This window comes from Pseudophryne corroboree, chromosome 3 (assembly GCF_028390025.1).
Source record: "Pseudophryne corroboree isolate aPseCor3 chromosome 3, aPseCor3.hap2, whole genome shotgun sequence".
Taxonomy (NCBI): Eukaryota; Metazoa; Chordata; class Amphibia; order Anura; family Myobatrachidae; genus Pseudophryne; species Pseudophryne corroboree.
The window spans coordinates 655574324-655602274 of NC_086446.1; the positions used below are offsets into that span (position 1 = coordinate 655574324).

At 45.2% G+C, this 27951-nt stretch overlaps 1 protein-coding gene across 2 annotated transcripts in view; it reads right to left on the reverse strand.

The window, feature by feature from the left end:
• The window catches only part of JMJD1C (jumonji domain containing 1C), a 438983-nt gene that overhangs the window by 44891 nt on the left and 366141 nt on the right, over positions 1-27951 (reverse strand). For both annotated transcript variants that reach the window (XM_063961821.1, XM_063961823.1), the window contains 5 exons: positions 16084-16189; positions 12469-12593; positions 5500-5643; positions 5192-5366; positions 1541-3219 (listed from right to left, as the gene is read on the reverse strand). In XM_063961821.1, coding sequence (XP_063817891.1) covers positions 1541-3219; positions 5192-5366; positions 5500-5643; positions 12469-12593; positions 16084-16189 — 2229 coding nt within the window. The remainder of the gene's footprint in view (positions 1-1540; positions 3220-5191; positions 5367-5499; positions 5644-12468; positions 12594-16083; positions 16190-27951) is intronic.

Below are 27951 nucleotides of genomic sequence, written 5' to 3' on the forward strand. Positions count from 1 at the left end.
ATTCCGGACCACACCAATCAGTTTGGTGCAGAATCAGGGAGTGTACTGCTGAATGATGAAAACCCATTTATTTTCTAATACTAATCTCCTCTGTCCCAGAGATACAAGCCGCATGATTTCAGGACAGCCCAGAGACGCTTTCTGCTAATAATGATTTTCTCTGGTTACAGAAGAATAACAGCATCCATCTAGGGATATACTTCTAAATCGCACGGCCTGCGATTATTGCTATTAAAGTGGATCTGCCACCTTTTAGAAAAAAAGGTATAAATAAGAATGGTTACAAACCAGAATCCCTTCTTCCATATTCCCCTCTTTACAGGGTAACGATATAGTTTGCTGACAGTCACAATGTCAACAGTTTGTTGGCTGCGTGAGGTCGAGCAGACACAGTAGCTATGTTCGTTGCAGTATTCTAACCATGTCAGCAGTTTAAGATTACACATGATGTGAAAGCATCATGTTTAAACTCCTACAACTGACACGGTTATAATGGTTTAATGGACATTACTACCGTTTCAGCATAATCTGCCCGACATGACACTGCAAACAAACGGATCATTGACCTAGTGAATGTCAAAAAATTAACTACCATCACTTTACGGGACAACATGGAAACATAACTACAGGACAGCTGACTCACCAGCTGGTAACAAACAAACACCCCACAATCTTATAGAGAACATTCAATAATTACCCGTCTTAACGGGTACATAAGGCAGAATTAAATTGTTTATAGCGCCCGGTCTCCCATGTACAGTGAAGGGTGAGCGCCCGGTGTAGTATTGTAACAGAATAACAAACAGTTTTCAAATAGTAACCTTGTAAAACTAATTGCTAATGAACTTTTTTTTTTTTACTTTAACTTTACAGACAGTAAAAATAACTCATGTATGTTTAAACTGTTCACTCATGGGCTAACGGATATCCAAATTAGATGAGATACCATACAAAGGTTCGGTTCTCTCTGGCTCAGCAGCCAGATAACCTCCGACGTCAATGAGTTCTGGCATGGTACATACACACTAAGTGATTTTGTAAACAATATCACCCTAGTGTGTATGCTACCAGCGATAGCCGATGAGCGCTCCTGGGGGTCATTAACGACCCCTGCTGTCGGATGTACATGCAGCTCTATCTGACTATATATAATCAGAAGCTGCATGTTCGGGCCAGCTGCGGCATGCCATCACTGTGTGATATCACATAATGTGTACGCACTGTGTCGGCAGCCCTGGAGGAGAAACGATATCGCTCATGTACCCACCATTAGTGCTTTCAGAAGATATCAGCACCCACAGTGGTCATCTTTCAACAAGCCTGGTAATAGGATAGGCAGAAAACATGACATGCCAGAGACCATACCAATGAGTGAGTGTGTGTGTTTTCATTGCTCAACCATACAAATCTTTCTTAATTGCCCATTCACAGTATTGGCACAATAACACCAGACTTTATTACATTATGGTGGACAATTACCACCAATTATTCAGCGCTGAGGTAAAAAAAAAAAATGTTTCCTACACACTTATATCCTTACCCTTCTAATGGAAGACTCCGCATTGACATGATTCTCCGGATGCACCCATTTTGAGGAGGGCAGGCCAAGGCCGGAGTAAGCATGGCTTCCATTTGGATACTGCCAGATAATTGGATAAAGTCCTAGTTGGTTATATGAGGCTGGAGGGTGAGCTTGGCCCAAAAGATGAGGTGGCTGGTGCTGTAACATTTGCTGCTGATGTGCAAGTGCCAAATGGCTAAGGCTGCTGGCATGTGCAGTCTCTAGCTGAGGGTGGCCTCCTAACAAAGTGCCAGGGGGCATGCCAGGTAGCACCGTAGGTAGTAAGTGAGGATGGTGGACTGAATGGTGGGATGTGCTGCCCAGCTGATGGGCACTGATAGCAGTCATAGGCGTTTGGTTTGAGGACGACGTTAACATATGAGGGTTAGCGGTTAGTGCGGGGTGGTGGCTGTTTGGAGGTAAACATGCTCGATGAGCCGGAGAATGAAGAGCAAAATTGTGCTGGTGCAAATAAGGAGAAATGTGACTAGCTGCTGTCTCTGGTCCAACAAGTGCTGGGTCCCTGTAAACTGTAAAATGTTCATTTTTGTCTATAATAAGCGGACTTTTTGTAGACTCAATCGCACTCACTCTGGCTGCCACTGGGTGGAAGCTGGATCTGTGCATATCACAATCCATTTTACTCACCGCCCTCATCATTACAGAACTCTGACTATTGTGATAGTTCATCTTGAGTTTCAACGAATCCGGCGAATGGACCGGCCGAGACTTTAATACATCCGGAGATGAACTGAATTTTATTTTACTGGAGGTTTCCAATGGGTATGGTTTTGTCTTAAGAGCATCCAGCGTTTGTTTTTGAAGCCTCTTCTGTTCATCTGTTAAGGATGTGCTGCCGATGACGGAGGTATGGTAGATTTTCTCTCGGTCATTCATCTCCTTATTAGTAGACTGGGGTGCCTTTAATACCCCTGAAAGTGCCATGTCCCCCTTACTGTTCACATTGTCATTCCAGTCATGTTCAGGATCCAGCTTCTTTACGCTGGAAAAATGGACACTGACAAATGACTGCTTTGGGTCGCTGCCTTGTAGTAACTCCTTCTTGGCAGCGGGCTGTGCGTTAAAATGATTTGAACTGCTTTCCTGGGGTGGTTTGTCCAAACTGTTTTCGTGAGCTAAGACAATAGAGTTTTTGGGTGTGGGGGGCTTGCTGATAAGTGGCTCAGTCTGTAATAAGTCAGTAATATTGTTCCTCTCAACCACGCTATCTTGAACATGCGGTTTATTGGAATTCTGCTCATAAAGTGCTGTCTGTTCGGATAGGAGAAACTGAGAGTTTTCTTTCTGTAGCTTTAAGTCAGCTGACTTGTGTCTTTCTGCGTCTTGCTGCTTTTTATCTTCCTGTATTTCATCCCAGTGAGAATGCCTATCTATTAGTGTCTGTTCCTCAGCCCCTTCGCTACTTTGGGATTTTCCTTCGTCTCCATTTATCTTTGAAGTGTTCTTGCTTTTCAACTCGTTCTCGGAATTTTGCTCGGAGGAAGAATCTATTATCCTTTTATTTGAATTTTCTGAGTCGCTGCTCTCGGAGAAGTCTGAAATATTGTCTGTCCGCAGCCTTTTCAGAATTAATTTCTTTTCATCGTCCTCGGGTTTCCTCCTCTTGCTGTGAAAATGTTTGTTCCTTTTTACATTTTCTGCAAAACAGACATAGATGTTAGTTCGTGTGCATATTCACACAACCAATCTAATACATATATGGATTAGGAAGTCAGTGGCACGGTTGGGTACATATTGGGAAAAAAAAACATTTTAGATGATGAAAAGTTGCAGAGAGGAGCCTAGATTTGAATTCATTAGTCAATGTCAATTATAACATTCTTATTAACCTAAAACTACCTATATACCCTGCAAGCACTGCACACTGCAAATTCTTGTCCCTTTCATTTTATCATCCATCTGAAATATTCCTAGGTCCCTTATGTCAGTAACATTCTATACATAGGAGATGAGACAAATATATTGAATTGGATACTAGCAGCTTACAATAGGTTTTTAATGACTAGGAGAGGTCCACTATAACACAACAAAAGGGTGTGGATTATTAGATCTACACAAAAAAGGTCTACAGTCAATACCACTAATGGTAGATGTGCATTAGGTCGACAGGGTCAAAAGGTCGACATAGAATAGGTAGAAAGTAGGAAAGGTAAACACCATTTTTTTTTTGTCTATTGTCTGCCACAAACCAGCCCCATTAGTGTACCGCTTCACTTTCCATGCTTCAGGCAACAAGTTACCATTCCCAATAGTAGTCCACGTGTATGGTAAAGTATGAAAAAGTTGCACCCCCCTTCTCCCCCCCCCCAAAAAAATAAAATAAAGTAAAAACTTTTGTCAGTTATATGTGTGTCGACCTTCTGACCCGGTCTAGCTTTTACATGTCGACCTAGTACATTTCTACCATTGGTGGTAGAAATAATGACTGAAGACCTTTTTAGTGTAGATCTATAGTCCGGATATTCCAAAAAAGCATGGGCATAATGCATACACATATTTTTATTATACTTGGTGGACTATAGCTGGACAATTTAGTCTTATCAACTTAAAATATAAACGATACAAAACTGAGAAACTACAATTTATTAAAACGTCCCTGGGAACACTGAACCATCACAGACACACAAGTCCTTTAAGTACTGTAAGTACTGACCATTTATTTGACGCGATCACATACATCCCCTAGCAGCAGCTTTTAATAATAAAAAGGGTCCTGACAGGGACTTGCATGCGACGGCTGACACTAGAGGGGAGCTTGCATATAAAGGACATATCTAAGACACAGATCTAACCTAAATTTGCCATGGAGGTGTGTTTTAAAGAAGGCAAGATGTTCAAAGAGCCATTATCTGACGTTTCATATACAAAACAAGACAAACCTGTCCCTTTGTGGTACACTTATTACTACATGATTTTAAGGATTCTTTTGCTAGGGTAAGCGCACCTTTTTCAGCAGGAATAGATGAGATTAGAACATTTTACCCTGAGTATTCCAGCTGATGAATGTGACCAATTCAGCCATGTGATTATTGTTAGTGGGGACAGGGCTGCATGCAGCAGGGGCAGTGTCACAGTGTCAGGTGGGAAATGAAGGCAGGAAGAAGCCAGTAATACACCTATCACATTGACAAATATTTCCCGGGTTATTGCACATGAACGCGCATCAACCCGGGAATTTGCTCAGTGTGAAAGGGTACAGGAACAATATCCCTGGTCGAGCGTCCCGGCATTTCCATACAAGGTCTCGACCTGGGTTGAATCCTGAATCGAGCCTGAATGCGCGCAGTGTGAACGAGAATGCAGGGTCAAGGCGACCCGGCACCCGTTCTCTGCATAGGAGGCGGCGGTGCTTCGAGATGATCATCTCCAAGCACAACCTCCGGTAGCGTCAGCAGTGACGTCACCAACCCGGCAATATGCCGCGTTGGGCCGCAAGTCTGAAGGGGTCTCAAGCTGGGTCGCACCCGGGAAGCACCTGTGTACACATTCTCGGGTGTGACCCGGCTATTGTCAGTCTGAAAGGGGTATAAGGGACATTTATAAAGATGGATCTGCAAATGCAAAGTGTACAAGGTTAACTTTCACACACATTATTGTAGTTGTGCATACCTCCCCTACCAGTACCATCATATCTTTCTTCTTTAATCCTATCTTCATCGGGCATGCTGCTGTCCGACCCTTTCCTCTTGTTTAAGCGGGCATTTCGGTGCTGACTCTGTTTTGTGGAGCTCTGAGAGTTCATCGCTGGTCTTGGACTATTTGCTTGCGCACGTGTATAATGACCCTGCAAACGACATTATTACGGTTTGAGCACTGTACACAAATCTGTGGCCAAAATCAACAAAGACTACAATCCGGAAATTAAATTCAAAGTTTAACTTTAAGCACCAAGAAAGTAATTGATCAGAAATACGTACATGAATTGTGTTGCTATTTTGGTTGGAGCGCGACCTGCGGCGAGATGTGATGCCAATATTTTCACCTTTCAACAAAGAGTATACAACGTCATCTAGAAAGGTCATCTGAACCATAGAAGGGTCAACATTCTGTGGCTCTAGAACCTGGTTTAAAAAACAGAAATACAGCAATGGTTTAGAATTTTTGTAACAGAAACATAAGACGTTTACAATCAAACAGACCGTCTCAGTTAGGGAATAGTGCACACTAAATGTGCAAATACCATAGCATGCACCTAACTGAAGGATCACCTGCAAGTGCATTTTATAGACCAAAAAAAAAAAAAAAAGAAGAAGAGAACTGGGTGCACGTCTCCAAATGTATTCCCTGCTCTGTGCACGCAATCTATACTAAAACGGAAACGCTTCACTAAACCAGGGTTGAAACACTTCAAGGAGTGTTTGGCACAATATACAGCAAAATGCTGAAACAAGCTGGTGCTCTCTTTATTACCAGTACATTGCAGTTATATAAATAAGATTCTATGGGGGCGATATGCAATTGTGTGGCAGGCACGATTAACTGGGCTCCCATTGCTTTCTGCGCATGTCATGCCCAAATGGACTGGGTTAAAACGACTAAAAATAGGATTTTGGTACTTACCAGGTAAATCCTTTTCTTTGAATCCATAGGGGGCACTGGAGTACTCTTGGGGATATGGACGGTGTTAGCAAGGAATGCACTGAATATTTAAATTTCAGTAACTCTCCTCCCCTCCATACTCCCCGAATACCTCATTGTTTTTTCCTGAGGCGAACAGGATAGAGAGGATGAACAATGGAGAATTACCTATAACATTATAACATAACGGACAACAATAAAGTTGACACATAACGTAACTGACAACTAACCAGTTGACACCATAACCGATAAATCGTTGAGAATGTGTCACCATAAGGTCCACTGAACTTACCACAACCAGGTAAACTGCTCTGGGTGGGCGTCCAGTGCCCCCTATGGATTCAAAGAAAAGGATTTACCTGGTAAGTACCAAAATCCTATTTTCTTTTTCATCCACTAGGGGTCACTGGAGTACTCTTGGGACGTACCAAAGCTTCCCCTGTGGGCGGGAGAGCTGTTTGGCACCTGTAACACTAAGCGGCCCAAGCTATATGCTGATGCCGCAAACGTATCAAACTTGTAAAAGCGCACAAACGTGTGCACTGATAAGCATGTAGCCGCACGGCAAAGCTGCGTCGTAGAAGCTCCACGAGCAGCTGCCCATGAAGTTCCCACAGAACGTGTGGAATGAGCTGTTACTGATGTAGGCGGCTGTAACCTAGCATGAAGGTAAGCTTGACGTATGGTCAGTTTTATCCATCTGGATAAGGTCTGCTTAGACGCTGGCCAACCCATCTTGGCCGCAACATAGAGAACAAACAACGTATCCGTCTTACGAACTGTAGATGTTCGGGATACATAAACGCGTAATGCGTGTACCACATCCAGAGTTCCAGAATGTGCTGTCAACACAGGAACTACTATTGGTTGATGTGAAAAGATGACACTACCTTTGGTAAGAAAACGGGATTCGTCCGAAGTTCCGCTCTGTCATCATGAAACACCAAATACGGTGGCTTGCATGACAATGCACCCAAATCTGAAACACGCCTTGCCGAAGCTAAGGCTAGAAGAAAAATGGTTTTCCAAGTGAGAAACTTTATATCCACTTGTTGTAAGGGTTCAAAATATGAAGACTGTAAGAAATGTAAAACCAGATTCAAGTCCCATGGCGCTGTAGGTGGAATGAATGGAGGCTGTACTCTGAGGACACCTTGCAGAAAAGTGTGTACCGACGGCAATAGAGCCAATCGTCTTTGAAAATAAATTGACAACGCAGATACCTGCACCTTTAGTGTAGATAAACGCAGTCCTCCATCTAACCCCGTCTGGAGAAATAACAAAAGACGGGATAACTTGAAAGATGATCTCGGAAACTTCCGAGCTTCACACCAACCTATATAGGCACGCCAAATTCTGTAATAATGAACTGCCGTAACTGGCTTCCTAGCACGTAACATGGTTGGTATAACAGATTCTGGAATGCCCTCTCTTCTTAAGAGGACTGTCTCCCCAGTCACCTCGTCAACCGCAGCCGCGCTAAATCGGGGTAAAGGAACAGACCCTGTTGTTACAAGTCCGGACATAGTGGGAGCGGCCAAGGATCGTCTGCGAGTAATCCGCGGAGATCCGAGAACCCAGCTCTCCGAGGCCAATGAGGCGCCACTAGTATGACTGTGGCGGACTCTCTTTTGATACGTTTTAGCAACAGAGGGAGCAGCGGAAATGGTGGAAACAGATACACGAGGCTGTACGGCCAAGCGATTGTGAGAGCATCCACCGCCACTGCCTTTGGATCTCTCGTTCTGGACACATACTGGGGTGTTTGGGGATTGTGGCGAGATGCCATCAGGTCCACTTGAGGGTAACCCCCATTTTGGACCAACATGTGAAACACTTCTGGATTTAATGCCCATTTCCCTGGATGAAAATGCAGACAACTGAGATAATTCGCCTCCCAGTAGTCCAATCTCGGAATGAACACTGCCGACAATATCACTTGGTAAGGCTCGGGCCAAATGAGGATTCGAGCTACTTCCCGCATTGCCATGTGGCTTCTCGTTCCTCTTTGTTAATGTACGCGACCGCCGTCGCGTTGTCTGACTGCACCTGGACAGTCTGAGACCGGAGCATGTGCACTACATGTCGTAGACCATTGTAAAGTACCTGGAGTTCCAGGACATTTAGAGACAGCAATCTTTCGTGCTGTGCCCAGAGACCCTGGAGCTGACAATTTTGAACCACAGCTCCCCAACCTCTGAGACTCGCTTCCGTCTTTAGAATTATCCAATTCCAGGCGTCAAACCGCTTTCCTGCGGTTAGATTGTGTACTTTGAGCCACCAGAGTAGAGATACTCTGGTCAGTGGCGACAACCTCACCCCGTGGTGAATCTGCAGATGCGAGCCCGACCACTGTGCGCGCAAATCCAGTTGAAAAGGACGCGAGTGAAATCTTCCGACCTGAAGCGCTTCCAAAGCCAACATCATTGTGCCTAAGAGGCGACTGCACAAATGTACCGAGACTGTGCGTGGCTTGAGCACTGATTGTACCAGATGACGAATAATCTGTACTTTCTGATCTGGGAGGTAAATTCTTGGATTTACCGTATTGAGAATCATACCTAGGAATTGAAGTCGTTGAGACGGAATTAGATGTGATTTCTTGAAGTTGACAATCCAACCGTGCTGAACGAGTACATTGTACTTTAGCAACGCATGTTGGAGAAGTATCTGTTGAGACGGAGCTTTAATGAGCAGATCGTCCAAGTACGGAACTATTATAACTCCTAAGGATCTGAGATGAGCTATCATCAGAGACATCACTTTGGTGAATACCCGAGGCACTGACGAGAGGCCAAACGGTAAAACGTGAAACTGATACGGGTTCTGCCGTATCGCAAACCGCAAGAACCTCTGATGAGGTGGCCAAATCGGAATGTGTAAGTACGCATCCTTGAGATCCAGCGCAATCATGAATTCCTGTGGCTCTAAACCTGCAATTACTGACCGCAGAGATTCCATCTTGAATCTGTAGTAAATGACAAACTGATTGAGGCCCTGTAATTTCAATAATGGCCTGACCGAGCCATCCGGCTTTGGTACCATAAACAGACTGGAATAAGAACCCTGACATCGTCGTGAACAGGGACCTGAATCAAAACAGCTGAATCCAGCAGAGACTGAATGGCAATTTGCCAAACCGCCCTCTTGTCGTCCGACACAGGCAGTCCTGTCTTGCGCAGAGGCGGTAGACAGTCGAACTCTATATTGTAATCTTTTAACACGAAATTGCGTATCCACCCATCTGTGGAAGTCTGGAACCACGCCAAATGGAATATTTTAAGGCGTGCTCCCACAATTGGAGATCCGAGAAGGGCTGGGAGCCCATCATGCCACCGGCTTGTAGGTGACCTTAGCTTCCTGATTACAGGTGTTGGTTTGTTGAAAACCACGTCCTCGACCTCTCGTCTACTAGGCGTGGCTGTTCTTTTACCACGGCCTCGAAAGGGCTGAGGTCTAAAGGATTTGAAGGCCGGGCCAGAGTAGTTTATTAGCCTCTGCCTCCACTTGCCAAGACCGCAGTCAGAGTGCTTGTCGTAACTAGCGACGAGGAAATGCAAGAAGTGAGCTGACAGACGTCAGTAGAAGCTGTATCTAGATACTCAGCATCTTCACAGATGTGATCTGTGAGAAGTATAAGGTGATCGTCATGTAGACCAGACTTGTCTTAGTTACCCAAATGGCAATCAAACCAGGTATAAGCAACACCCCTGCTGCTGTATACATGGACTGTAGCATAGCTTCTAGTTTACGCTCTGACGGGTCTTGAAGCGTATTAGCAGTTGTTACTGGGTGTTAATTTTACAAACTGTGGAAATGGGCAACTAGACTTAAATCTGCGAGGTATAGAAACCCGGTTATCTGGTTTCTTCCGTGTTTCTACTAACATCTTATTAAGAGATTCCGAAACCGGAAAACACACCGGAGCTCTTGTTTCGTCTAGTAAATAGTACCCCATCAGGCATTAGAGTTTCTTCAGACTCGTAAACTTCAGAGACTGACGCACTGCCCTGGTGAAATTAACACTGGCCGACTGTTAATATTCCCACTATCTTGCGCAGTGAGGTTTTGCTGGCGCCTTACCTATTATGTAACCAGACAAATTCCACGACTCAGTAAAATTCTGTATATGGCTGAAGAACAGTGTACAAATGAAAATTCCTACTAACACCCCTGCGCCATCTGGTGGAGAGTGTTGTAGGACCGGAAAGTTCTAGAAAAGAAACAGGAAGCATTGTTAAAAAAAAAATGGCCTCCAGCCATGTGCGTATAGTCTGTCACACAGAGCATACTACATATTGCATGTGAATGTTATAAAACGTGCCCTTATGCATATATAACACAATACAGCCTTCTTTAGCAAAAGCAGTCTATTGCTGCTGCTGAGGGCACACACTCTCTCCCCCCCCCCCCCCCTGCAGTTGCGGTGCATGAAGTAGGGGAAGTGAAACTCCTGTCTGTCCTGCATGAGCCCAGTAACCACGAGGACTGTTTTTTAGGGACAGACCGCGGCAGCACTGAGCGCTGTCCGCGGTCTGAGTGAGCAGAGCCGCCGGCAACTTCCCCCTGCCCTTCTGAGTGACTGAGCTCCGTGACAGGGACAGACCCCGGCAGCAGTGAGCGCTGTCCGCGGTCTGTGCAGAGCATCAGGGAGCGCTGACAACGGCGCTTGGAGCGGCCCTGCAGCACATCCCTCTGAGCGGCAGCCGGCCGCGCGACCTCCCTCACAGACGGCCCGCGGCACAAGCACTGACTGTAGTCAGTCTCCCCTCTCTCCTCCCCCGGCAGACAGAGCCGCGCCAGCCGCCGTTCGCGGGCCAGAGCTCCGAAGCGGGAGGGAGTGGGAGAGCAGCGGCGCAGGGCGCCGGACTGTCGTGTACAGGGACCTTTAGGCGGGGAGCGGACATCAGTGGCGAGCGGTAGCCTCTGCAGCACTGCTGAAGTCATGGGCTCTGACGGGGCTTCTTGATCAAGTGCCGTCCAGTCCCTTCTGCAGCCTCAGCTGTTATTAGCTGAGCTGCTTGTGGCTGTGAGGGGGCTCCTTTGTGAGGCCCGACACGCCAAGAGCTGCACGCAGCAGCTTCTGTAATCCTGGACCCAGAGCTTTTGTGTAACCTGGGAAAGGATTGTAATAGAAAAAAAATAAAAATACTCTAAAAGTAGAATATGTGGAGGAACTCCACGCTTTGTGCTCCTTCCATGTGAGCACCGAAAAAACACTGAGGTATTCGGGGAGTATGGAGGGGAGGAGAGTTACTGAAATTTAAATATTCAGTGCATTCCTTGCTAACACCGTCCATATCCCCAAGAGTACTCCAGTGACCCCTAGTGGATGAAAAAGAAATAGCTAAACCCGCCTAAACTATTGGGCGCAGTGCCAAAATGCGCCCAATAGCCGGAGTTTTTGCACATTTCGGTTTGCCATCTCAGCTAGGTGAGAGCAGCAATAATGGGCGTCAGTGGCACTCTCATCTGGACAATTATGATAAAGTCCAGCATATTAACAATGTAGTTTACCGCATGCAAAGGCTAATAAAGTCTGAACATAAAAGGGGACAAGAGACCACAGCAATTCATGTATACATGAATATATGCATGGCAGCCAAACCAAATGTAACCACAGTCAGACAAATACTGTGCTTCTATAACTATCAATCATGTTCAGCTTTTAAAAATACAACTTCTGTACAAATAAAATTATACATTTGTCAATAACGCGATCCTACAACCACTGGCACGCCCTGGCTTCTAATGGTGCCCACACACGGTGCTATCTGTGCTTGTTGCGATTTGAGCTATACTATTTGTGCTATGCGATTTGTACTTTAGTAGTATGCGATTTGAACTACACCTGGTTTTGGCTACACTGCAATTTGTAATGTATGTGATGTAGTTCAGCAATACCTGCCTGCACATACTATTTTGCCTTGCGATACTGACTACACGGGAGCGTGCATCGCATGGGAAACTAAGTATTAAGGTTCAAAAAGGGTTGAGATTGCCTAAAGGATAAAAAAAAGGGGCAGACTAGGTGGGCCAAGTGGTTCTTATCTGCCATCAAATTCTGTTTCTATGTTTTTATGTAAACTAAACATGGTTCGATGTGAACTAGACGCAATGCTACTTGAACAAAAAAGATCAAATAGAATGTGAGAATTGCACCGTGTGTGGGCACCATAACTCAAGCATTAAATGTACAGAAATGGAACCCGAGACAGTTTAAGAATACGAAAAAAAAAAAAAAAAAAACACTTGCACTGATAAATATGATCACTGGAGGGAAAAGAACGCCAAAATGTTCCACTCACCTGATCATTCATAACAATCATAGTGCGGGTGAAAAGGTCATGGTGAGTAATTATACCAGTGAACCACTGGGTGGCAGAGTCTTGTCTGTAGACCCTCACTCGGTAGCCGTTTAAGGAATACGGACCTATGAAAAGAACAATGACATCTCGATACTCGGAAATCCATGTCTGGGAAGGTCCCTTGATCCTATTCCAACTGTTACATCATGCTAAGGCTCCACATACTGAGATACTTGGAGCAGGCAGACAGACGACTAGATTTACTAGAGCTTACAAAATAAAAAATGGAGGTGTTGCCCTTAGGAAAACCAATGAGATTTTAACTCTCATTTCTCCATTGCATACTGGAAAATGATAGAATATGATTGGTTATGAGCTTTAGTAGATCTACCCCAAGCTGCCCATTATTCTATTGGGTCACCTTAAATTTTGGAATATTACAGATTTTTTTGGAATGACTCTATATAAAACATACTACTTGGCAAGATACACAATGAGAATAAGAAAAATCATACATATAAAAACAGTGCATATCTGTTACAAAAACACAAGCATCAAAGCCCCAGGAACCAGGTATTAAGACACCTTAATTATCAGCATATTCCCAATAATTTAGAACGGATTCCCATCATCCCTGGCTTCTTAATCCGCCAGATTGGTGGGATAAATACAGCTTTCCGACAAACAAAATGTTAATAAGCTATATGTACACCCCTGAACATAGACCTCATTGGGCGGTACGGATGGTGTAATGGTTAGCATTACTGCCTCACAGCACTGAGGTAATGAGTTTGATTTCCACCATGGCTCTAACTATGTGGAGTTTGTATATTCTCCCTGTGCGTGGGTTTCCTCCCACAATACACAAATATACTAGTAGGTTAATTAACAAAATGAACCCTAGCGTGAATGCATCTACGATGCGTTTACATGTGATCGGGAATTTAGATTGTAAGCTCCACTGGGTCTGGGACTGATGTGAATGGCCAAATATTCTCTGTAAAGTGCTGAGGGAAAACAACAGCTATAAACACCATAATTTATGATGTTTACAGTTATACGGCTGCCGTTATAATGGTGTCTAAAATCCAGGGGAATACATTCTGCTCTCGACATGTTTACTGTCGAAAAGCTAAAGACATCCCCAATTGGCTCTTTATATCAAAACTGTGGGTAAAGCTATCCAGATAAAAGCACTGTATTTTATGGGCCCGTATTGAATGTTCCCCTTATTTACCGTCTAACGTTCCCCAGACCTGTGTATGTGGCTGTAATGTACATTAGATCCAATCAGATACCCATCACCAGCCATGACAATCACTCAAGCAGCATTCATCCAAATAATAGTTAATCACGACTAAGCTAGAATTTGTAACAGTAGGCTAACTTCATCCATACTAGAAAAGCCCAGCAATTCCAGGAGAGCTACACGTATGTCTGATGGCTATAACAAACAAATGTGTGTATGTGACCAACTGAGTCAATTACTCAAACCCTTACCAGATTTAATTAGAAATTAGATACATACAAAATGTGTATGTACGTTTAGCAGAATAAAAACACATGAAGAGGGTTTAAAATTTCACCTCCGCAAAATAACAACATTTCATAGGTCAGCAGAGACGCCACCCAACCCCTTACGTGACCAGTTTCGGATGTTTGCCACTAATAAGAACAGTTTTGAGCATATTCTCTCAGTTATTTTTCAGAATAAACATAGAAACATAGAATTTGTGACAGAGAAGACCCACTCGGCCCATCTGGTCTGCCCCTTTTTAACCTTTTAGTAACCTCAACACTATATGATCCTTTGCTCTTTTTAAAGCAGCAGCTACATTAAAAGACAAAACCTGGAATGGTAGATTGTAAGCTATAAGCCCATACTCATGTTCGTCACCTGACCAATGCCAAGTATTATGAAAGAGGGAATGTGATGCTTATTAGACTGCCTGAATGAATAAATGGGTTACATGCCTTAAGTAATAGCATTCTGCTATATGTATCATATTGGTAGTTCTTCATTTCTTATGGGACAAATAAAATCACTTTCCCAAAATCCAAAAAGCCGTATTACTATATAGGTATGCAGCAAAGCAAGACCTGACCAACAGCACATAATGGGGCAGATGTATTAAGCCTGGAGACGGCATAAGGAAGTCATATACCAGTGATAAGTGCAAGGTGTTAAACACACCAGCCAATCAGCTCCAATATGTAAATTAACAGTTAGGAGCTGATTGGCTGGTGCGTTTATCACCTTGCGTTTACACTGGTTTATCACCTCCTTATGCCGTCTCTAGGCTTAATACATCTGCCCCAGTAAATCGTTGGTTTATGCTATATTATAGGTAGAAGAAAACTAAAATAAATGTATTATTCCAAGTAAAGAGGCATGATGGATATCACCGCCTAGATGGTGAGACAGTTAGCTTCTCATGTGCTAATTAAAGAGTTGGGAAAAGCAAAATACATGGTAGACATAATACTACTTGCCACTAACACAAAGAAAATTAAAAATGTAAAAATAAAACTGTGCTAGCAAAGCACGGCATTATGCTAAAGCTTTCCGTGTATGATTCTCTCTGAAATGTTACGGAATGTGCTAGAGGTAAAGTAAGTCAAGCTATGAAAATGTAATTACACATGCGTCACTCTCATTCATACCCCTTTTGGACTTGCAATCTAGGAAATTGCCGGGTCAAGCAAACCAGGAAATTCCCGGGTGCCAGCCTCTCTCTAGTAAAGAGAGTTTGCTTTCAGACATAGCAAAATTCCAAGTTGATGTGTGTTTACAGTACGTGCAAAAACCTGGGATTTTCATGTATGTGTGAAAGAGGAATTATTTCTCAAAATTTCACTTACAATGATTGATGGGTAAAAGACTCAAAGGAGGTACCAAAATACTAAAAGATGTCTCTCATAAACCTAGAGCAGGTCTATTTTTTCCGGCTTCAGCACAGTGACTTTAGGACACACTGTATGGATTGTGATATAGATGTTTGTTTATGTACAGCATATACACACACACACATAGACATATATACTCAGACACTCCCCCAAGCTACTATAACTCTACAAAACTATGCAGACAAATGTTTCTCCAAATCAGTCCTCATGGAACCCTAAAAATGCATGTTTTCTAGACCATCTATTCTAAATGGGGCAGAGATGTATTATTTGACCAACACAATAGAACTATAGGTGGTACTAATTATTTCTGAGGATATCTGGAAAACACGCACTGTTAGGGTTCCATAAGGACTGACTGTTACAGACTATATAAAGAGGAAAGACAGGAAATTAGGATCAGACACAGCATGCAAGAAGAGGTGGGTTTGCACAATGAATTACAGAATGTAGTGAAATGAATGTAGCGCAGTAGCAATTGCTCAATACAGTAGTTCTTATAACTTCAGCAATCACATAGCAGGACTACACACTAAGAGTCCTGATGTGAAAGTGGCATCTGAAATAAAGTAAATAATTCCAAAAACAGGAATGAAAAGAGGAGACAATATGAATATGAAGCCCTGACAATTAGGCACACTGTCACACACACATATAAACAAGTCCAAGCTAATTACTCTGACACAAATGTATGTCACACACACTTACCTTGCATAAAAATCTCCTGAACCTTGTGTTCTTTAACCCAGGCTTTCACGTCCTCATGAAGCTGGGGGTTGTCCCTGAGAACTGGATTTAGACTGTCTACTTCATCCTATAAATATAAGAAAAATGCTAGATTAGTATCCCCGTAGCCTCCAGAAGTGTACACAAATGCAGTAATAAATAGGAGCAGGCATGGAACCCTGTACAAGCCTTGAATTCAGACTGTAGACACCACGTTAGCCAAGAAAGAAATATTCATTTATTATTAGTAGTGAGCTTGCTATGCAGTCTACTGGATATAGCACAGTGGCTAGACATACTGTATAACGTACAATGTTTACACTATCGTGATGCTGTACATCATACAATGTGTACCATGGCAGGATGCTACATATCTACAATGTGTACCATGGCCAAAATGTTGATCGTGAACCGCCAGTAGGCTCATGAGGCAGCCACAGATAGATCATGACCAACTTAACAAAAAGAAACCTGTGATGGCTTCTGGGGCATCAGAAACCCAGCTCCCATTAGTCATGACACCACCAGCGTGCTGCGAGGAGCTTATAAAGAGCGCGGCAGATCCAGCAGCAGCAGGGAGGCAGGGACCAGGTCTGATACACTCTGCTACATACAGCGGCCAATCACACTACTGGCTCCCCCTCTCTACTGCTACTGGACAGCGATCTGCTACTACACAGGTTCTCAAACTCGGTCCTCAGGACCCCACACGGTTCATGTCTTTCAGGTCACCTGTAGATTTTTCAAATGTGACAGTTGGTGATACACAGAGCAGCTGCCGGGTGACCTGGAAAATGTGAACCGTGTGGGGTCCTGAGGACCGAGTTTGAGAACCACTGTGCTACTATATGGAATCTAGCACCACCCTGTGAAGAAATACATCCAGGGCACAGTCACACTGTCTGTGAAACATCACTGGCAGGGACAGATGCATGGACCTATTGTGGGTGTCCAGACTCCCTGCAGTCATTGAAGAGTGCTCTGCCGGTCACCTGAATAAGAAATTAGCACTGAAGAATACCAAAAGCCCAGTATATGAACTGTGATGGTAAGGTAGGGACAGTATTCATACACATTTATTTACAGGTGGGAGGTCATCATAAATATTCATCAAAGGAACTAAAAACATTATACAGATCTGTGTAAACATGAGATGCGACTAAAATTGAATAAGTAGCAAAATGTTCTTTTGTGGGATGCATTTTCTGCTTGCAATCAGTCACAACTGGTGGACATATTCACAGCGACACAGATCCCTCTGATCAGTCCATCAGTATTCTTTATAAAATAAAAATGATCGATCTCTACCCCCTAAAAGTAAAGCCCATGGTACACAGTCACTGTCTGTAATGCCAGCCATCCCATGCAGTGCAAGTCATCTCATTAGTAAATTTTGCATTTTCAACGCACTAACGCTGGGAGATCACTTCTAAGGGGTATATTCAATTGCAGTCGAAAGCTGCCGTCTGTCGGAAAGACAGCAGTTTTCAACTATAACCCCAAATTCTTCAACAAATCGATGAATTCGACTTGTCAAAAAGCACGTGGATCAGCGGAATAACTGCCGATCCACGTGCTTGTGTCAAAAACGGCGCCAAAACCGATAGGTTTTGGCCCCCTTTTTGACCATCTCAATTCGACTTTAAAAAAAGTCGAATGAGATGGGGAGAGCAGGGACAGGGAGAGCACGTGGATCGGCGGAATAGTCGTCAATCTGCATGCTTCTGTTGGAAACGGGGCCAAATCCGTCAGGTTTTGGCCCCGTTTCCGACCATCTCAATCCGGGGAAAGCAGCAGCTACAGCACAGTGTAGCAGCAGGGAGGCGGGGGAGAGCAGCAGCTATAGCACAGTGTAGCAGGAGGGAGAGCAGCGGGGAGGCGGGGGAGAGCAGCAGCTACAGCACAGTGTAGCAGGAGGGAGAGCAGCAGGGAGGTGGGGGGGAGCAGTAGCTACAGCACAGTGTAGCAGGAGGGAGAGCAGCGGGGAGGTGGGGGGGGAGCAGCAGCTACAGCACAGTGTAGCAGGAGGGAGAGCAGCGGGGAGGCGAGGGAGAGCAGCAGCTATAGCAGTGTAGCAGGAGGGAGAGCAGCGGGGAGGCGGGGGAGAGCAGCAGCTACAGCACAGTGTAGCAGGAGTGAGAGCAGCGGGGAGGTGGGGGGGGAGCAGCAGCTACAGCACAGTGTAGCAGGAGGGAGAGCAGCGGGGAGGGGGGGGGAGCAGTAGCTACAGCACAGTGTAGCAGGAGGGAGAGCAGCGGGGAGGCGGGGAGAGCAGCAGCTACAGCACAGTGTAGCAGAAGGGAGAGCAGCGGGGAGGCGAGGGAGAGCAGCAGCTATAGCACAGTGTAGTAGGAGGGAGAGCAGCGGGGAGGCGAGGGAGAGCAGCAGCTATAGCACAGTGTAGCAGGAGGGAGAGCAGCGGGGAGGCGGGGGAGAGCAGCAGCTATAGCACAGTGTAGCAGGAGGGAGAGCAGCGGGGAGGCGGGGGAGAGCAGCAGCTATAGCACAGTGTAGCAGGAGGGAGAGCAGCGGGGAGGCGGGGGAGAGCAGTAGCTATAGCACAGTGTAGCTGGAGGATGGGGCACCGCCGCTGCTCATGGCAGCGTCCACAAGGCTCCAGCAAGCGAGGTCCTGCTTGCTGGAGCAGACTGGACGCTGCCATGAGGTCTGGTGGCGGTGCCTTATCCTCATGCTACGCTGCTGTAACCGCTGCTCTCCCCAATCTCCTCCTCCTCAGCTCCCTCATCTCAATCCAACTTTTTGTAAAGTTGGACTGGGATGATCAGGAACGGCCAAATCGCCGTTCATTGAATAGCCCTTGTCGGATCCATTCCGACAAATGCATGTCGGAATGGATCAGACTTTAATTAACTATAACCCTTAGTGAACGAAAAGTAGATCCCAGATCTCAAATCTCCGGCTACCCTTGCTGCTTAATGTACCATGGTATTAGGTAAACTTTACCACTATGTGAGTGTCACTTAACTGGCACATTCGACCACGCCGCCCCAGTGTCCCCCAGTTTTTGACGAGAAGATCCGTCCTGCAGATACTATTTATATATTTGAAAAAATACTTCTTAAACTATATTAAATACGTTGTTGTTTTAAACAACAAATATATGAACGGTTTTGAAGGGAAAAATCTTCAGTTAAGTGGTTAAAGCATGAATGCAATGGTTTGATAATACAAAGTGAAGGGGAAAAAAACTTCTCAAATTTTTAAGGTTAACAAAAAAAAAAAAAAGCATGGTAAATGCTATTCAAAATCTTAGTACATAATGTGAAAGTGCATGGAATACAGCATGATATGATATCATCCAGATAGCGGCCTCCATTCGTGATATCACATCACTCGGCGACTCATTTCTGGCCTTATTGCTTCAATTTCCTGACAAAGCTCACTTTCATTTGTCTGGCTACGTTAGCAAGCGGAACTTTCATTACTGGGCAGAAAACAATCCTCATCAGCTTCATGAAAGAGCTCTACACAGTCATATGGGTCATCTGAAAGCCGAGGTCTACAAACATCAACCAAGAACCATTAATGAACTTAAAGGCAGCTATTCACCAAGAAATGGCAATTTCATATTCAAAACCAATTGAAAATAAACTGTGTTCCATGCACTTTTAGATTATAGGGTTAGCAAACCCAAAAAGCACACTAATGGACAAAACCATGTTGCACTGCAAGTGGGGCAGATGTAACATGTGCAGAGAGAATAAAGGGGGGTACACACGGAGCGATATTTAATTTCTAAGCAATCTGACTAGATTGCTTAGAAATTAAGCAAACATTGCTCCGTGTGTAGTGGTGTCGGCGACAGCGAAACACGGCCCCACGAGTCACTATCCCCGGCTCTAGATTGGGCATGCATGCCCAATCTAGTGAGATCGCTCACTTTGCCGGGTGAAGTGAGTTTTTTTTTTCCTCCCTCGCTCAGCACACAGCGCACACATTGCACACAGCGCACAGTGTGCTGAGCAATCTGTGCTAGATTGCTCAGCACACATCTCCGGGACAAATCTCCCCGTATGTATGGGGCTTTAGATTTGAGTGGGTTACATTGTTTCTGTGCAGGGTAAAATACTGGCTGCTTTATTTTTACATTGCAATTTAGATTTCTCTGACGTCCTAGTGGATGCTGGGACTCCGTAAGGACCATGGGGATATAGCGGCTCCGCAGGAGACAGGGCACAAAATAAAAGCTTAAGGATCAGGTGGTGTGCACTGGCTCCTCCCCCTATGACCCTCCTCCAAGCCTCAGTTAGATTTTTGTGCCCGGCCGAGAAGGGTGCAATCTAGGTGGCTCTCCTGAGCTGCTTAGAATAAAAGTTTAGTTAGGTTTTTTTATTTTCAGTGAGTCCTGCTGGCAACAGGCTCACTGCATCGTGGGACTAAGGGGAGAAGAAACGGACTCACCTGAGTGCAGAGTGGATCGGGTTTCTTAGGCTACTGGACACTAGCTCCAGAGGGACGATCACAGGTTCAGCCTGGATGGGTCACCGGAGCCGCGCCGCCGTCCCCCTTACAGAGCCAGAAGAGACGAAGAGGTCCGGTGAAATCGGCGGCAGAAGACATCCTGTCTTCAGACTAAGGTAGCGCACAGCACCGCAGCTGTGCGCCATTGCTCTCAGCACACTTCACACTCCGGTCACTGAGGGTGCAGGGCGCTGGGGGGGGGAGCGCCCTGAGACGCAATATAACAGAATACCTTAGGTGGCAAAACAGAATACATCACATATAGCTCCTGGGCTATATGGATGTATTTTAATCCCCTGCCATTTTACACAAAAAAGCGGGAGATAAGGACGTCGTGAAGGGGCGGAGCCTATCTCCTCAGCACACAAGCGCCATTTTCCCTCACAGCTCCGCTGGAAGGACGGCTCCCTGACTCTCCCCTGCAGTCCTGCTTCAGAATCAGGGTAAAAAAGAGAAGGGGGGGCATTGTTGGCAGCAAATAACAATAATTAACAGCAGCTATAAGGGAATAACACTTATATAAGGTTATCCCTGTATATATATATAGCGCTGGGTGTGTGCTGGCAGACTCTCCCTCTGTCTCTCCAAAGGGCTAAGTGGGGTCCTGTCCTCTATCAGAGCATTCCCGGTGTGTGTGTGCTGTGTGTCGGTACGCGTGTGTCGACATGTATGAGGAGGAAAATTATGTGGAGGCGGAGCAGTTGCCTGCGTTGGTGATGTCACCCCCTAGGGAGTCGACACCTGACTGGATGATTGTATTTAAACAATTAAGTGATAATGTCAGCAATTTGCAAAAAACTGTTGACGACATGAGACAGCCGGCAAATCAGTTAGTGCCTGTCCAGGCGTCTCAGACACCGTCAGGGGCGCTAAAACGCCCGTTACCTCAGTGGGTCGACACAGACCCTGACACAGATACTGAGTCTAGTGTCGACGGTGACGAGACAAACATAATGTCCAGTAGGGCCACACGTTACATGATCACGGCAATGAAAGAGGCATTGAACCTTTCTGACACTACAAGTACCACAAAGAAGGGTATTATGTGGGGTGAGAAAAAACTACCAATATTTTTTCCTGAGTCAGAGGAAATAAATGAGGTGTGTGAAAAAGCGTGGGTTTCTCCCGATAAAAAACAGCTAATTTCTAAAAAATTATTAGCATTATATCCTTTCCCGCCAGAGGTTAGGGCGCATTGGGAAACACCCCCTAGGGTAGATAAGGCGCTCACACGTTTATCTAAACAAGTAGCGTTACCGTCTCCTGATACGGCTACCCTCAAAGAACCAGCTGATAGAAGGCTGGAAAATATCCTAAAAAGTATATACACACATACTGGTGTTATACTGCGACCAGCAATCGCCTCAGCCTGGATGTGCAGTGCTGGAGTCGCATGGTCGGATTCCCTGACTGAGAATATTGATACCCTGGATAGGGACAATATTTTGTTAACTATAGAACATTTAAAGGATGCATTATTATATATGCATGATGCACAGAGGGATATTTGCACCCTGGCATCAAGAGTAAGTGCTATGTCCATCTCTGCCAGAAGAGCGTTGTGGACGCGACAGTGGTCAGGGGATGCGGATTCCAAACGGCACATGGAAGTATTGCCGTATAAAGGGGAGGAGTTATTTGGGGCTGGTCTATCGGACCTGGTGGCCACGGCAACGGCTGGAAAATCCACCTTTTTACCCCAGGTCACTCCACATCAGCAGAAAAAGACACCGTCTTTTCAATCTCAGTCCTTCCGTTCCCATAAGTACAAGCGAGCAAAAGGCCACTCCTTTCTGCCCCGGGGCAGAGGAAGAGGAAAAAGACTGCACCATGCAGCCGCTTCCCAAGAGCAGAAGCCCTCCCCTGCTTCTGCCAAGTCTTCAGCATGACGCTGGGGCTTTACAAGCAGACTCAGATATGGTGGGGGCCCGTCTCAAAAATTTCAACGCGCAGTGGGCTCACTCGCAAGTGGATCCCTGGATTCTACAGGTAGTATCGCAGGGGTACAAACTGGAATTCGAGGCGTTTCCCCCTCATCGTTTCCTGAAGTCTGCTTTACCAAAGTCTCCCTCCGACAGGGAGGCAGTTCTAGAAGCCATTCACAAGCTGTATTCCCAGCAGGTGATAATCAAGGCACCCCTCCTGCAACAAGGAAAGGGGTATTATTCCACGCTGTTTGTGGTACCGAAGCCGGACGGCTCGGTGAGACCAATTTTAAATCTGAAATCCTTGAACACTTACATAAAAAGGTTCAAATTCAAGATGGAGTCACTCAGAGCAGTGATAGCGAACCTGGAAGAAGGGGACTATATGGTGTCTCTGGACATCAAAGATGCTTATCTCCACGTCCCGATATACCCTTCTCACCAAGGGTACCTCAGGTTTGTAGTACAAAACTGTCATTATCAGTTTCAGACGCTGCCGTTTGGATTGTCCACGGCACCTCGGGTCTTTACCAAGGTAATGGCCGAAATGATGATTCTTCTACGAAGAAAAGGCATTTCAATTATCCCTTACTTGGACGATCTCCTGATAAGGGCAAGATCCAGGGAACAGTTAGAAGTCGGAGTAGCACTATCTCAGGTAGTGTTACGTCAGCACGGGTGGATTCTAAATATTCCAAAATCGCAGCTGATTCCAACGACACGTCTACTGTTCCTAGGAATGATTCTGGACACAGTCCAGAAGAAGGTGTTTCTCCCGGAGGAGAAGGCCAGGGAGTTATCCGAGCTAGTCAGGAACCTCCTAAAACCAGGACAGGTCTCAGTGCATCAGTGCACGAGGGTCCTGGGGAAAATGGTGGCTTCTTACGAAGCGATTCCATTCGGAAGATTCCATGCAAGAACATTTCAGTGGGATCTACTGGACAAATGGTCCGGATCGCATCTGCAGATGCATCAGCGGATAACCCTGTCGCCAAGGACAAGGGTGTCTCTCCTGTGGTGGCTGCAGAGTGCTCATCTACTAGAGGGCCGCAGATTTGGCATTCAGGATTGGATCCTGGTAACCACGGATGCCAGCCTGAGAGGCTGGGGAGCAGTCACACAGGGAAGGAATTTCCAGGGCCTGTGGTCAAGCTTGGAAACGTCTCTTCATATAAACATTCTGGAACTAAGGGCCATTTACAATGCCCTAAGTCAAGCAAAACCTCTGCTTCAGGGTCAGGCGGTGTTGATCCAATCGGACAACATCACGTCAGTCGCCCACGTAAACAGACAGGGCGGCACGAGAAGCAGGAGGGCAATGGCAGAAGCTGCAAGGATTCTTCGCTGGGCGGAAAATCATGTGATAGCACTGTCAGCAGTATTCATTCCGGGAGTGGACAACTGGGAAGCAGACTTCCTCAGCAGACACGACCTTCACCCGGGAGAGTGGGGACTTCACCCAGAAGTCTTCCACCTGATTGTAAACCGTTGGGAAAAACCAAAAGGTGGACATGATGGCGTCAGGTCTAAACAAAAAACTGGACAGATATTGCGCCAGGTCAAGGGACCCTCAGGCAATAGCAGTGGACGCTCTGGTAACGCCGTGGGTGTACCAGTCAGTGTATGTGTTCCCTCCTCTGCCTCTCATACCAAAAGTACTGAGAATCATAAGAAGGAGAGGAGTAAGAACTATACTCGTGGTTCCGGATTGGCCAAGACGGACTTGGTACCCAGAACTTCAAGAGATGCTCACGGACGAACCGTGGCCTCTACCTCTAAGAAAGGACCTGCTACTGCAGGGGCCTTGTCTGTTCCAAGACTTACCGCGGCTGCGTTTGACGGCATGGCGGTTGAACGCCGAATCCTGAGGGAAAAAGGCATTCCAGAAGAAGTCATCCCTACTCTGGTCAAAGCCAGGAAGGACGTAACCGCAAAACATTATCACCGCATTTGGCGTAAATATGTTGCGTGGTGTGAGGCCAAGAAGGCCCCTACAGAGGAATTTCAACTGGGTCGTTTCCTTCATTTCCTGCAAACAAGACTGTCTATGGGCCTAAAATTAGGGTCCATTAAGGTTCAAATTTCGGCCCTGTCGATTTTCTTCCAGAAAGAACTGGCTTCAGTACCTGAAGTTCAGACATTTGTAAAAGGGGTGCTGCACATACAGCCTCCTTTTGTGCCTCCAGTGGCACCTTGGGATCTCAATGTGGTGTTGAGTTTTCTAAAGTCACATTGGTTTGAACCACTTTCCACTGTGGACTTAAAATATCTCACATGGAAGGTGTCGATGCTGTTAGCCTTGGCTTCAGCCAGGCGTGTGTCAGAATTGGCGGCTTTATCATATAAAAGCCCTTACTTGATATTTCATTCTGACAGGGCGGAATTGAGGACTCGTCCTCAATTTCTACCTAAGGTGGTTTCTGCATTTCACATGAACCAACCTATTGTGGTACCTGCGGCTACCAGGGACTTAGAGGACTCTAAGTTGCTTGACGTTGTCAGGGCCTTGAAAATATATGTTTCCAGGACGGCTGGAGTCAGAAAATCTGACTCGCTGTTTATCCTGTATGCACCCAACAAGCTGGGTGCTCCTGCTTCTAAGCAGACGATTGCTCGTTGGATTTGTAGTACAATTCAGCTTGCACATTCTGTGGCAGGATTGCCACAGCCAAAATCAGTAAAAGCCCATTCCACAAGGAAGGTGGGCTCATCTTGGGCGGCTGCCCGAGGGGTCTCGGCTTTACAACTTTGCCGAGCAGCTACTTGGTCAGGGGCAAACACGTTTGCTAAATTCTACAAATTTGATACCCTGGCTGAGGAGGACCTGGAGTTCTCTCATTCGGTGCTGCAGAGTCATCCGCACTCTCCCGCCCGTTTGGGAGCTTTGGTATAATCCCCATGGTCCTTACGGAGTCCCAGCATCCACTAGGACGTCAGAGAAAATAAGATTTTACTTACCGATAAATCTATTTCTCATAGTCCGTAGTGGATGCTGGGCGCCCATCCCTAGTGCGGATTGTCTGCAATACTTGTATATAGTTATTGTTACAAAAATTCGGGTTATTATTGTTGTGAGCCATCTTTTCAGAGGCTCCTTTGCGTTTATCATACTGTTAACTGGGTTCAGATCACAAGTTGTACGGTGTGATTGGTGTGGCTGGTATGAGTCTTACCCGGGATTCAATATCCTTCCTTATTATGTACGCTCGTCCGGGCACAGTATCCTAACTGAGGCTTGGAGGAGGGTCATAGGGGGAGGAGCCAGTGCACACCACCTGATCCTTAAGCTTTTATTTTGTGCCCTGTCTCCTGCGGAGCCGCTATATCCCCATGGTCCTTACGGAGTCCCAGCATCCACTACGGACTATGAGAAATAGATTTATCGGTAAGTAAAATCTTATTTTCAGTTTGAACACACCCCACCCAAATCTAAGTCTGTCTGCACAAGTTACATCTGACCCACCTGCAGTGCAACATGGTTTTTCCCACTAGAGTGCCTTTTGGATTGCTAACAAACTTGAATAAGGCCCTGTGTACTTAAATTCTGAATAGCATTTACCATGCCTTTTTTTATTAACATTTAAAACCTGGTAGTTCTTTTTCCCTCGCCCTTTATTTTAGATAGACAACAAAAGTTTAGTAATCTGTATCTGGAGGGAACTCAATTCAGCGCGAATGTGTCAAGCTCTGGGGATGAGTTCTTCCTTACGTTACCAAACTCCTGGAAACTGCACCCTAAATGCTATTAATACTTTTAGTGAATGTTTCTATAATATTGCCTCTGCTGCCCCTTCTCTGTTCTAAGCTGTACACATTAAACCCTTAAGGGAATTCAATTCCATGTGATGTGATGTGTTGTTGTGAGTACAGAGTCTTCACACCTGGAATATTTGCTACCATACTAGTCTCTGTGTGCCTTTACCTAGTCCCTCCCATTTCACTGAACTGAATAACCCTGCTACAATTCTGTGTAACAAAGAGTTAATAACCAACACCCATTACATGACACTAATATATGTAACAGGAGACTCCACCATACCCCAAACATCAGAAAGGACTGTGAAACAATTAGCTTGTTGCCTCACAGCACTGAGGTCTTGGGTTAGAGTCCCTTCAAGGTCCTTTGTGAAGTTTGTATGTTATCCCCAATTATGCATGGGTTACTTCAGATACTCCCGGTTTCCTCCCAAACGCCTAAATATCCTCTATGTAGTGTAGCAGAATACGTACTATATCAACGGTTAATTAATAAATGATGAGTCTTTCATTTGACAATCAGATTTGTAAAAATAAAATCAGAAGGAAGTTTTCTCTTTATAAGAATCCGTATACAGACAACCACCTTGAGATTACCTGTACAAGCGTTCAAAGTTCCTATTAATCTGAATTTAGCACTTCCACATATATTAATAAACTACTAAACCTTAGTGATTTGTGGGAGTGGTGTGGGGGCGGTTTCATTAATACCCAGCAAAAAAAAACTAGCAATCTCTAATCCATGATTTACAAAATACTCCTGAGCTGGAGGTGACCCCCAGTGTCTTTCAGCAGTGCCAGCAAGTATTACAAATATTCCCAACTGTGTAAACAAAATCCGCTCAGCCCCCCTCTCACAGATAAGGTTACCAGATGGCTTATATGATCAGACCAACTGACCCTGCAGTATTCCAGAGAGGTCATCAAAAGTTTTTCAGATCCGATTTCCGCATAAAGACTGGAACAAAAACAGAGCTCACGGTTTGTAGCTGTGATTTGATCAGTAAGAAGTTTCCATGGTCTACAAATTGCATACTGCAAAATAGTGAGCCCCTCCTCCAGAGTGAAATGCAGTTATCAGATGTGCTCTAATGACAATAAGATGACTGTCTCATATTTCATGTTACATCCTATTATTTAAATACGGGAGGATGACAGAGATTCAGCACTGAATGGATTTTCAATTTCACAACATTCCTTATTAACAATTTCATTGCAGACCTGCTTAATATGTATTACTAGTTATTTATAAAGCGCACACATATTCCGCAGCGCTTTACAGGGAATATTTGGCCACTCACATAATTCCCTGGGATAAGTACGTTTTACCGCCACACGGAATCTCGGCGGTCAAAATACAGACACCGGGATCCCGACCGGCACAATCCCAACAGGGGGCGAGCGCAACGCAGCTTTTCGATAGACGGCAGGTTTCGACTTCAATTGAATATACCCCAGAGTGTTTTTTTTTTTTAACCCTTTGGTTTAAACTATGGTTTAAACCAGCCAACCCTGGTTGCTATGGGTGACATCTCCACTTCTAAAAACCTGCACCATAATAAAATATACCCCTTAGTGCCCAAAGATCATAAATATAAATCTACAAGACTCCAAATTTATCCTATTACTATTATGACTTACAGTAGAAACGCATTTTTGAGGGGCGGTGCCTTAAAATAAGAAAAAA